The sequence below is a fragment of the Phycodurus eques genome, chromosome 2, assembly GCF_024500275.1.
Source record: "Phycodurus eques isolate BA_2022a chromosome 2, UOR_Pequ_1.1, whole genome shotgun sequence".
Lineage (NCBI taxonomy): Eukaryota > Metazoa > Chordata > Actinopteri > Syngnathiformes > Syngnathidae > Phycodurus > Phycodurus eques.
The window spans coordinates 19,873,287-19,886,262 of NC_084526.1; the positions used below are offsets into that span (position 1 = coordinate 19,873,287).

At 41.3% G+C, this 12,976-nt stretch overlaps 1 protein-coding gene across 3 annotated transcripts in view; it reads left to right on the top strand.

Annotated features, from left to right (window-relative positions):
* The first annotated feature begins 98 nt into the window (after nucleotides 1–98).
* The window catches only part of LOC133397930 (transcription initiation factor TFIID subunit 4-like), a 222,886-nt gene continuing 210,008 nt past the window's right edge, over nucleotides 99–12,976 (top strand). For all 3 annotated transcript variants that reach the window (XM_061669390.1, XM_061669398.1, XM_061669408.1), the window contains exons 1-2: nucleotides 99–1,479; nucleotides 5,589–5,785. In XM_061669390.1, the coding sequence (XP_061525374.1) occupies nucleotides 111–1,479; nucleotides 5,589–5,785 (1,566 nt within the window). In that variant the 5' untranslated portion in view covers nucleotides 99–110. The remainder of the gene's footprint in view (nucleotides 1,480–5,588; nucleotides 5,786–12,976) is intronic.

Consider the following 12,976-nt stretch of genomic DNA (forward strand, 5'->3'; position numbering starts at 1 on the left):
TTCCCTCCTCCTAAAAAAAAAAAGTCAAATGACGTCAGACTCATTCCCACAATGCCTGGTAACACGCATGCGCACAATAAAAATAAAAAGACAGCAATTGGAAATCAGAGATGGCGGGCGCCTCCGACCCCCTGGAAGATATGTTCTTTTCCGAGGTGGATGAGAAGGCTGTAAGCGACTTGGTGGGCTCGCTGGAGTCACAGCTGGCCGGCCAGAGCAATTCGGCGGGCAAAATCGAAGAGAGCCGAGATGCTGGCTCAGTTGCCCCCGCTAACCATCACTTGGGGAAAACGTTACCAGCTCCGGCGGGCTCCACAACACTGGATCAACAACAACAAGGGCGCCGTAATAAACCCGACATGCGCCAGGAATTAAACTGCACGGACGTTAGCGCGGATAAAACTGTCACATCGCTTTCCCAGGGCTGCACCCCTTCCTCCTGTGAGCCCTCCGACGCCGTCGCCGCTGCCAGCAATAGCGACTCTCAATCACATGGAGCATCCATCACAACACTGCCCGTGTCCGGCGTGTCAACTTCCCCGCCGGCCAGTAGCATCAGCACCGCCGCCACCTCCGGCCGCCCCATGAATGCTTCTCCGGACTCAGGTGAGCCATACGCGGACGCTTCGAAACGACGCCTCGCCACTCCGCGACGGAGCGCCTCGGCTCGGATTAAGAGTTTGAACGGTGCCGCTGCCGTTACCACCCGAGGGAACAGCAGCGGCAGCAGCCCCGTGGCGGGAGAAGACGACGCCGGCGGCAGCCCCGCGGACCCCCGGCCGGCGAGCACCGCAGCCATCAACACGTCGACGTTCACCCGCGCCAAAGCCAGCCTGCCTGCGGGTCAGTCGGCCATTGCCTTGGACCGGGGCACCCCCACCATCGCCTTGCACAGACTTCCCAGTCACATCGTGGCCAGCATCGCCCAGAACGGGACCAGCGTGTCGGCGTTGGGCCAGCAGGGTGCTCAGACATCTCCTGTCACCTCGCCCCCATCCTCCTCCTCCTCGCCACCTGCACAGGAGAACCACACTAAAGTCGCCCCGGAGCCTGCAGGGGCTCCCAGCGGATGTCAGTCCAAAATTGTCACCACGAGCTCTGTCATAAACATTGTTAGCTCCAATGCCGTGACAACAACACCCACCACCACCACTACCACCAACACAGTAACTCAACCTTTAACCACCACCGCTACTATGACCACCACAACTACCATAGCAGCCGCCTCAGTGACAACAGGCAGTGTTGGTGGCCAGACCATATCGGTGACCAGTACTATAAGCACGGTCCGGCCCATCACCTCCATCCCCGCCACCCCTGCCATCCTTGCTGCTCCAGCCGCAGCCTCGCCAACCACGCTGACCCAGACCCGGCCCGGTCTGGCCACGCCTCAAAGGATCGTAGCGCCGCAGCTGATTGTCAGACCGCCCCAGCAGCAGACCACCATCCAGCTGCCCCCTGGGTTCACCATCCCGTCTGGTAAGGCTCGCCACAACCAGGTGCTTGACACAGCCCCTTTTCTTCAATGTCACAGCATTGGTGATAGACACTACATTCCTGCAGTGGTGATAAGTAACAAAGTACAAATTTTTCATTACTGTACCTTACATGCTGTTAATTCTCCAAGTACACATATGTTCCGAGTCAATTTTGACCAAAAGTATTCTCATAATAATTTTCAATATCAAATTATGAATTAAAAATATTTTCAGGACGTATTAATAGCCTGTCGGTCATGAATAAATGGAGGATTAATCCATCAATATTTGAGAGAAAAGGGAAGGTGTATTTTTATGTGCTACATTGCTGGTACTTGTTTTTGCAAGTGCAGCCACCCTCTGACTTCTTCTGTGTGACTTCTGTTCCTTATGTTTAGTATGCACTGTATTATCTTTCTGATGCTGTTTTATACTTTCATTGTTTTAATATTTCCCATGATACTTCAAAGACCAACAGGTGCACAATTATGTGGGAACCTTTGCAAATGTGGTGGAAACACAGACAGTTCTCGGGACTGTTTCACACTACCCTGTGAACACTGTCTGTGTGCCTGCACTGTCATATAAAAACACATAAACACACACACACTGTATGACTTGGACTCTTTTACTGTTTTGAAGATTCCCCCATGACCCTTCAAAGACCAATGGGGGTTATGTTTCTGCGGGAACCTGTGCAAATGTGGTGCGAACACATGACAGTTCTCTGGACTCTCTCAAACTCCCCTGTGAACAACATCTCCACTGATCCATAAAAAATCACGTATGCATGAATTGGTCTTACTATTTTCGAGAATTGCCGCGACCCTTCCAACACTAACAGATTCACATTTTTATGGGAGTCTGTGCAAATGTGATGGCTACACAGACAGTTCTCAGGACTGTTCTGTTTTTTTTTGCGGCACATATCTGTCTCCCGCGGAAATCAGCAGTTTATCGAGATTTCTTTTTTTAAACGTGTTTTTATAGTTACTGACAGCAATGCTCTCGCATATGGGGAAGGAGAGCCAATGCCAATGCACTTTTCAGTAGTTTAGTGAACCCTGGAAGGACAGTGAAACATCTTAAACACAATAAGCGCGCTCACACAGCCACAGCTAACGTGCAGACACTCATGCACAGACTCGCCGATGTCAGACACTACCCCACCAGGCACCGCCTCTTAAAGGCATATACTGTACTGTATCTAACACACAGACACTACAATACGTACAGGATTTTCAATACATTTTATGCAATTTGTGTGTGTGTTTAAATACGTTTACATTTTTTTGAAATGTGTTTTAATAAGTTTAAAAGGGTTTAAAGCATGAGGGAGGGGTAAAATTATACATTTTATAAAATAGATGTTTTATTATGGTCTCTCTGTGTAGCGGATTTTCACCTATGCATTACAAGTGGGTCTGGAAAGTATCCCACCATGAACCGGGGATCATTGTATAGTAAAATTCATCATCAAAAATGAGTAAAATTAGGCCACAAAATTTCCCCTATATCTTGGCTCTGATCTCTTGTTTTTAGGAAAGTGCAACATCAATAGTTTGTCTTGTTGTTAGAAAATGAAGGATGCAGAGTTGCAGACAAGTGCAACCGCTGTATTATATATGTTATAATTACATATATAAAAACAAACATCAACAATGTAATACAGGACAGACACCCGGCAATTGTTATGTGAGAGGCTGTTTAAATGTCGCTCGAAGTTGGGTTAACACCGTGCTAGTTTTTTTAATTTTTAATTTTTATTTTTATTTTTTTTAATATAAAAGATTTGCACTGATATTCCAATGAGCATAACGTAGCGCGAAAAGCATTTGGCTTGCCAGGACATCTGGAGCCAGAGGTGGAGCGGCACTGTGTTTGTTTACATAGTAGGTGTGTGGCTAGAACATGACACGCTTACACTTAGTGTCCCTTACTGTATGAGAACTCTGTATGGTACAAAGGTGTACTGAATACGAATTCATGTACTGTTACACCCCAAGCAGTAGCGTTTCTGATGCATGCCAGTCAATATAATGTTATTTTCGCAATGAAAAGACCTGGCATGTACAATTATTATTTCACTGTACAGGTGGTCCTCAGTTTATGACATAGTTCAGTTTCTATGGCAGCGACATAACCTAAAATTTTAAATCAGAGTCAGAATTATCTTTATTTGCCAAGTATGTCCAAAAAACACACAAGGAATTTGTCTCTGGTAGTTGGAGCCGCTCTGGTACGACAACAGACAATCAATTGACAGAGAATATTTTTGAGACATAAAGACATTGACAAAAAAAATTAAAAATAAACAGTCACTGAGCAATAAAGGGTTGCTAGTTGTCTGGTAATGCCGGTACATTTTATTTCATTTATTTTTTGACAATTGTGCAAAAGATGCAGAGTCCTCTAGCACTTAGAGCAGTTCAATTGCAGCGTAGTATATCTAGGCCATAATTAGAAAATACAATGAAAAAAACATTATGTACAGCAGTCACTGAGCGTGCCTTCTCGACATAGCTTTGCTTCATGTGCCGAATGACGATGTACTATTTTTACGACGCCCAGTACACTAGTTAATTGTGAGTTGTTCATAACCTCGAGACCTCAAATGTCGTTACCCCCTGTAATGTTTTACTAGGTGTTTGCTATCCACCCAAAATGACTCGGCGAAACCACCAGCTGAGAATTACTGATTTAGAGCAGTGGTTGTTTGTTGTGGAAGTATGTTTGTTGTGGAAGTAAGTATGGATTAAATCACCAATTTTTAAGTTTCTTTTGCACTTGGTCTGTCTCAATGATACTAAAGAAGGCAAAACTGAAAAAAACTTACAAGAAAAAAGTGCTGAAAAAGTCAGTTCTTTAATTGTTTTGCCTTTGTATCAAATTAATTTGTCTTAAAAGGCACAAAAACACAAAAAGTAAATATATTTAAAATATATTTTTTGCCTTGTTGTGGACATAGTGTGCTTAATGTTTTACTGATACAAAATAAAACAGCAAAAGAAGAAAAACTAAAAATAGTAAAAATTGTTAAAATTTGTGCATATGAGAAGGTTTTTGTCCTTCTTTTGTATCCAATCTGTTGTATCTGTTTTAATCACACAAAATATGGAAAAAAGCCCTGAAAAACGTACAGTCTCCCCCCATAATTCTTTACTTATTTATTATCAATAAGGCAGAATTTTTTTTTAAAATAGTGAAAAATAGTAAGTCACGAGGTTTTTTTTTGCCTTATTTTTGTATCAAATGTCAAAAATATGAAAAACTAACTGTATCTGAAAAATTAACTGTCATAAACATTTTATGTTCTAAAAGTTTATTTAGTTTTCCTTGTTTTTTTTGCCTTATTTTGTATTTACTTAGCTTTTCGCAATGATACATAGTACAGGAAAAAACTAAAAAGCTTTTGATCGAATTAGTCGGTCTTAATGATACGAAATAAATAAGAAAACCTAAACGCACTAAAATGTATTAAAAAGTAGTGAAAAACTAGAAATAAATTTTAAAAAGTATTGAAAATTTGATACAAAATAAGGCAACAAATTGAAAACTAAATGCTCTAGAAATATTGAAAAATTAGTAAGTGGTTTGCCTTGTATTGAATTTGTCTGTCTTACTGGTATAAAAAGTAAAAAAAAAAAAAACCTGAAAAACAAAAATAATACAGATAAGTGCGCCTTTCTTTTTTTTGTGCCAAATATATCAATCAAATGTTTCTGTCTTAATGATACACAATAAGTCAAACTAAAAAAAATATAAAAATATTTTAAAAAGTAATACAAAAGTATTAAAAAAGCAATTTTTTTCATCTTATTTTGCATCAAATTAATCTAAATGATAGAAAAAAATGACTATCAAGTTAGATGAAGCGCAATAGGGCCTCTGCAATGAAATTTAATTCACTTGAACCATACCCTAAACAATATCACTGCACATAATATGTCAGTAATTTCATATTTGCAACATAATCTTTGGATAGCTCCATTTAAAAAATGAGATCTGGTTTTGTTGTGAGTGCATACTGACTGCTGGTTTACCCCCGCTGCCCCTCTAGCTTGTCTCTGCCTCCCTACAATATTCTCTAATGTCCCCGTGCTTCCTCAGGCATGGTGCTGGTACGGACCGAGCTGGGCCAGCTGGTGTTGGTTCCTCAGCAGGCTTTAGCACAAGCTCAAGCTCAGGCACAGGCTCAGGCACAGGCTCAGGCACAGTCTCAGGGTCAGGCCCAGGCCCAGAATAACATCTCGCCGCGGCCAGCCACTCCCACCACGGGGGCGTCCTTCAGAGTCACCACTCCGCAGGTAAGTTGGACCTTTCCAACTATTACAAAATGCATTCAAATGTACATTCAAAATGTTCTCATAGTAAATAATGGAAGTCAATAATCTGTTCCAATTTCTAGATAATATTTTAGCATTCTTACTGTAAGTGTCAGACCATAGGTGGGTGGGTGGGGGTGGCGTTTGGGGTCCATCACAACAAAAACATAAACAAAAAGCCCAAGAAAATGCAAACCACACATGTGAGGATTATCCATCAAGTGCTTACTGAGCTGAAGTCCCATGTGAACGTGCTATACTGTCACCCAAGTGTAGGAAGAAGTTAATCACTGTATAATAGTAAAATGTTATTTGTATTGAGCAGCCAGGATGGAGATACTCCGCTAACGCTATACTGCGGCTCAGTCAAAATAAATTCATATTAGATTTGTCCTCTTTAACATTAGTATTACCCTTCTGTGGTGGCAGCATGCCATCAAAAAGCAAAATGCACTTGTGGAGTAAGTCCCATTTAAACATTCTTAACTGTCACACCAATGTAAAAGGAAGCTAGCTGCTGTTAATGTCAAAACGCTTTTCTGCTTTAGCTGTATTGTACAGAGCAGCCTGGACAGATATGCTATGCTACCACTGAGCTACAGGTATGCCACTGCTAAGTTGCAAACATTTCACATCACTGGTACCCTTCAGTGGTGGTATCACCAGGGTCTGAAATTATCACTTGCCAGACACCAAATGTTTGGCGAGTGAATCTCAGAGTGTGCTACTCGCCACTAAGGTTGGGCATCAAGAACCGATAGAAACCGGGACTAACGTTCCGGTTCTCCTGGAATCGTTCAAATGTATACATTTCGGGTCCAAGTTTCGATGTCTACAGTCCGCCAACTCCGAAGAAGAAGTGGTGAAAACCAACGAAGAAGAACTTGCACGAAGACGTGCTTGTGACCACCGGCGGCGGCGAACAAAAGTGTATATTTACTTTGTTAAAATTAATGACCAGATTTGGAATAAGATTATTTTGTGCAAAGGAGGCTTTCACGATGTGCAGAGGTCTGTCGTGCTCCCTCCCGCTCCGAGCCTCAGCCTACACCGCGCGGCGCTTCCATGAAGTCACCTCTTAGTCAATTGGGTGAGTGAAACAATAAAATATATCTACGCCAACATTGAGGCAGCTAACAAGGTAAACGGTTGGTTGTACTTTTGCACTGATGCTTTTTAGCGTGTATTTCATTCTTCCATCCAAACTTAAGAGCTGATGACAGAAAAAAAAAGCTTAACATTGAGCTAAAACTTTATCGTAACAACTTAACATCACAATGAATTGGGACAGAATTCACATAAACGTTGTCTCACAGTATCACAAACACTAAACTTGTGCCTTATCGTTGGGTAGGGAAAGGAATCAACGGTTTATAGCATTTGGTTCCATTCATTAAAAAAAAAAAAAAATCACAGATGTCGTGTGACGGTAGTTTTCATGCCAAAATGCTGAGTTCCAGTGTGTACCCTTCAAAATAAAAGGCTACAATCTTAAAACGAGAAGTCAAGTTAAAACTTGCACATATAAACCATTTGACCTGATAAAACAGTCCCAAATAACTATTTTAACAGTGCTATATTTAACCTTTAGCTGAAACATTAATTAATGGATATTAAGTCAGTTGGGTTTGTTCCAGACACATTGCCTTTTAGTTCATAGTTTTGAAATTGATACGTATAAGAACTTGTGTCAAATGTTCATTTTAGTCTATGCTGCGGGGTGCTCAGAAAATGGATGTTAATAATTTGGACACCCTTTATTTAAAACATGCAAACTTTTTTTGTCCTAGGCCCCTAAAATAATCGGAATCGAGAATCGTTTGGAACCGGAATCGAAATGAGGAACCGGAATCGGGACCGGAACCGCTCAAATTAAAACGATGCCCAACCCTACTTGCCACGTGGCGAATTAATGTTTGTATTGACGTACACAAACATACACGCGCAAATCATAGTGCAGCAGCGTGTGTCCTGGAGCCAGTGATATTGGAGCAGGGCGTGTCCTGCCAGGAAAGTGCTTGGGATTCCTAATAACGGCGATCTCGGTTATCAGCTTTGTGCGTATTTCCTCGATCTAACATGACAGGATGTGCGTGACAACAGCCAATCGGAGAGGTCCTTTGCTTGATCCAATTCCGTTTGCAAGTAGCGGGAGTAACCAGAAACCGCGCCTCCTTGGCTGGCTCGTCATCTTAACGTAGCGAGATCGAGACGCCTACTTAGCCGTCCTCGGAGCCTGCTGAGTCAGCGGCAAACCATCCTCACCTCGGTGACGGAGCCGACGGCGGTTTTGTGGCGGCGTCTCCAAAGCAACGTGAAGAAATGCTATTAACTAGCTGATGTGTAAGTAATGACGGCACACTCAGAAACGGACAACACTGTGTTTATTCATTTGAAGAAGTACCACCCAAGTGATTATGTGGAAAGCAAAAAATAAAAAAAAATAAAAAATGCAATTGCAGTCAGTACAGCCTGTCACTCTCTGTTGCTAGCACAAGTAGCATTAGCAGTTAGCCACTTTGGATGACTGCAGCTGCTTATTTTTGGCTATCTACATACAGTACATGCAACAGTCACAGTATTTACTAGCTTTAGGGCACAGTATCTTGTTTTATTCAAAATAAAAGTTTTGAACCTAAGCAAATAGACACATTACTGGTACATATCTTCATAGTCACATGTCTAAGATAAACCATACATCTTAAAACCTTGTCTATTTTTGTGGCAGGAGATTTAGATGTCACCCTGCAAATGCAATGGACATCGGATATGGGCATCTTTGGTAGCTCTTGAAGACATCGTGTGAAAAACAAAAGACAGTGTAGACGTTTAATATGGGACCTGAACCGCAAGGAAGTGCTTTGTTTTGTTTTGCTGAATGTGGATGTTGCTTGCGCATAACCCTTTTTTGGAGTCTTACCAAACTTTTTGGGAAAATACGGCTCTAAATCGCACAAAACTCTGGCGTTCAAACCGCTGTCTTTGATGGCATCACCAAATAATAAGACCTCAGTTCAGTGAGCATCAAATGATTAACTCTGGCCATGTGTTTTGCCTTTTCGTTTTGTGAGTTTTGCAGCTCGCGGCACGGTGAACGACTGGTTAGCACATCTGCCTCACAGTTCTGAGGACTGGGGTTCAAATCCCGGCCCCGCCTGTGTGGAGTTTGCATGTTCTCCCCGTGCCTGTGTGGGTTTTCTCCGGGTACTCCGGTTTCCTCCCACATGGCAAAAACATGCGTGGTAGGTTGATTGAAGACTCTAAATTGCTCGTAGGTGTGAATGTGAGTGCGAATGGTTGTTTGTTTGTGATTGGCTGGCGACAAGTTGAGGGTGTACCCCGCCTCTCACCCGAAGATAGCTGGGATAGGCTCTAGCACGCCTGCGACCCTAGTGAGGATAAGCGGTACAGAAAATGGATGGATGGATGGAGTTTTGCAGCTCTTCTCCGCTTCGGTTTTAAGAGTGACTTCCAACTGTTTCTAATATAGCACCGCCATGTGGCGTTATACCTCAATTATAGTTACAAATTACACCTGACGTGATGCAACACTGGTCAAATAATACCAGTTTTCAAGGAGTCAGATGTTTTCGAACCGTTGGCAGCCGGAAATTAGACGTAGGTGCTGCCTCCAAATTTTAAATGCTGGATAAACGTAGTATGGGCATGTTCTGTTTTTTTTTTTTTTTGTGTGTGGCTTTTTTCCAATCAACAAGTAGACGAAGTAGAACGGCACTAATGTTGTACAATTAGAAATGTATTCAAAAACTGTTCAGAAAGCCTCAAAGGATTACGTTTTTGCTTTTTCTTTGGATTATGTACATTTTTTTTTCCAAATCTCAGCGTACTTTGTAAGTGAAAAGCAAGTGATTAACTTTGTGCCAGTGTTTTGCTTTTACTGTGACCTTTCAACAAGTAGACAAAATAGAACACCCTCTAAAGTTGTACATTTTGGAATTTTGCCAAATTTTTCTAGAAAAATACACCCCTCAAATGTTGCAGTTGAAGTTCAAAGCCCTGTTGTAGATGACAAATATCGCAAGACCTCAGTTCAGCAAGGATCAAAGGATTATCTATGGGTTTGTTTTGGCTTTTCCTTTGGCTTGGCATCACTTTTTTTGGCTCATGTGCGACAGTTAAGATGAGTGTAATGGATTGCCTTTTCTTTACGTTTTCTTTTCAAATGTTACTTTAAAACATTATACTTGTCCAGTTAATACAAATTTTACGATGGCCACAGTATGACACTGGAATGCATGAATTCTATGGACATTTCCTATGGGGAAACATTGTTCCAGTATCCGATATATAGTCGTCAAATTAGAATTTTACATCAATATACTGTATGTGGCTGCCAGTTTATTTCTATGGGCGCAGCACTTTCCCACACACTAATTGGGATGTAATTATGGCAAATTAATACCCATTAATATTATTGAATATGTAGATTAGACTCTCATTAAAAAGTGGATTAATATCGCAGGGGGCTGCCTAATCACTCCATGAGGTCTTGTAGGATGAGCAACTGAATTATTGATGGGGATTTACTTATCACCTGTGGAGACAGCACTCATTTAAACAAAGAAAATGTTGAAGTATATGTTGGGGGAAATCCATGTAATTTGCCAAACATCACTTTTCAGGACCCCGCAGAAAAAAACAAACAAAAACATAACGGCATGTTTGTTGTTGAGCCATTAACACATTCAGTGCCACTGACTGCTTTAGAAGTCAAATATCCATGTTAACTGGGAGGGCTGGCACTGAATGAGTTAACGTTGCATCTTCAAAGAGAGCAAGCCATTTTCAAGACTTTGATCAATACTTTGTAAAAAGAAGTACACACGTGCGGACTGGCCAATAGCATAAATCTGTAAAAAAATATGAAATTGAATACATTTGATCATAGGAGGTTTTGGTTTTGAATTATTAATGAACCCAATTAAGAATAGCAGTATTAACCTCACTAAGCCATACCAAGCTCAGAATAAGCAAGACACACAATAAAGTTTAATAGTGATTGTTTATATAGGCCTGTAACTCCTCTTTATTACTCATAGTTTCATTTTACAATCAATCATTTAAGTGGCCAAGTTTCTCAATGTCTTATTTGGTCCATTGGTACAGTTTACCTATGTATTAATGTGAAAAAAACAAACAAACAAACAAACAGAATGTTCAATGACAGACTCCTAATGCTAAAATTGTACGCATTTTACTCTAGCAACTTTAATGACCCCTTTCGCGACAAGTGTTGCCCCCCCCACCTATTCAAGGTTCACTATTCACAGATTCACTCATTTGCAGATTTTTGGGAAGAAGTTATATTACCTGATTCACAAAAAAAATTGCTGCTTCGCTGTTTTTGTACTCTTTCTAAAATGCCCTAAGACACTACAAGATGGTGCCAAAGTCCTGTTGAATAGAACATCCATCCATTTTCTGTACCTCTTTATCCTCACAAGGGTTGCGGCCGTGCTGGACCCAACCCAGCTAACTTCGGGGAGAGGGAGGGTACACCCTGAACTGGTCGCCAGTCAATCGCAGGGCACACAGAAACAAACAACCATTCACACAGACATTCACACCTACGGGCAAGTTAGAGTCCTCAATCAATCAACCTACCATGCATGTTTTTGTGATGTGGGAGGAAACCGGAGCGCCCGGAGAAAACCCACACAGGCACGGGGAGAACATGCAAATTCCACACAGGCGGGGTTGGGATTAGAACCCTGGTCCTCAGAACTGTGAGGCAGATGTGCTAACCAGTTGGTCACCGTAGTGTGTGTGTGTGTGTATATGTGTGTGTGTGTGTGTATATATATATATATATATATATATATATATATATATATTATTATTTTTTTTTTCACTTTGTTATATTGCAGCCATTTGCTAAAATAATTTTAAGTTCATTTTTTCCCTGATTAATGTACACACAGCACCACATATTGACAGAAAAAAAACTGAATTGTTGACATTTTTGCAGATTTATTAAAAAAGAAAAACTGAAATATCAGACAGTCATAAATATTCAGACCCTTTGCTGTGACATTCATATATTTAACTTGGGTGCTGTCCATTTCTTCTGAGCATCCTTGAGATGGTTCTACACCTTCATTGAAGTCCAGCTGTGTTTGATTATACTGCTTGGACTTGATTAGGAAAGCCACACATCTGTCAATATAAGACTTTACAGCTCACCGTGCATGTCAGAGCAAATGAAAATCATGAGGTCAAAGGAACTGCCTGAAGAGCTCAGAGACAGAATTGTGGCAAGGCACAGATCTGGCCCTGACTTAAACCCAATTGAGCATCTCTGGAGAGACCTGAAAATGGCTGTCCACCAACGTTCACCATCGCACCTGACAGAACTGGAGAGGATCTGCAAGGAGGAATGGCAGAGGATCCCCAAATCCAAGTGTAAAAAACTTGTTGGATCATTCCCCAAAAGACTCATGGCTGTATTAGCTCAAAAGGGTGCTTCTCCTAAATACTGAGCAAATGGTCTGAATACTTATGGCTGTGTGATATTTCAGTTTGTATTTTTTTTAATAAATCTGCAAAAATGTCAACAATTCTGTTTTTTTTCTGTCAATATGGGGTCCTGTGTGTACATTAATGAGGAAAAACATGAACTTAAATGGTTTTAGCCAATAGCTGCAATATAACAAAGAGTGGAATATTTAAGGGGGTCTGAATACTTTCTGTACCCACTGTATATTAAAAAAAAAAACTTTTCAGGGAGGGTGTCAATTACTCGCAGTTTTTCGCTATTTTTCGGCTGGGCTCGGTCCCTATCACCCACAAATAGAAGGGATTTCTGTATTTGTTTTTTGAAAAAGCAATGAGCAACATATATAGCCACTTTTTTTGTGGTGTTATTAGGGACATCGAGAGACTCTGAGACTCCGTCCAGGGCAGGAGTTGTTCACCCCTCTGTGTCCACATTTCAAATGAATAGGACTTGTGACAATCCACCATTGACTAATTTAACTATTGGCAATTCATGGACGGAGAAACTCATTGTGGGTGTGGTTATTATGTTAAGGAGGCGAATTGTGACATAAGAATTTGGCGAAATTCAGAACAACTCACTCACTGCCTGTGAGTGAGCCATTCTGAGTTTTGCCGAATGTCACATTTGCGAAAATAGGTTGCTCACAAAAGACA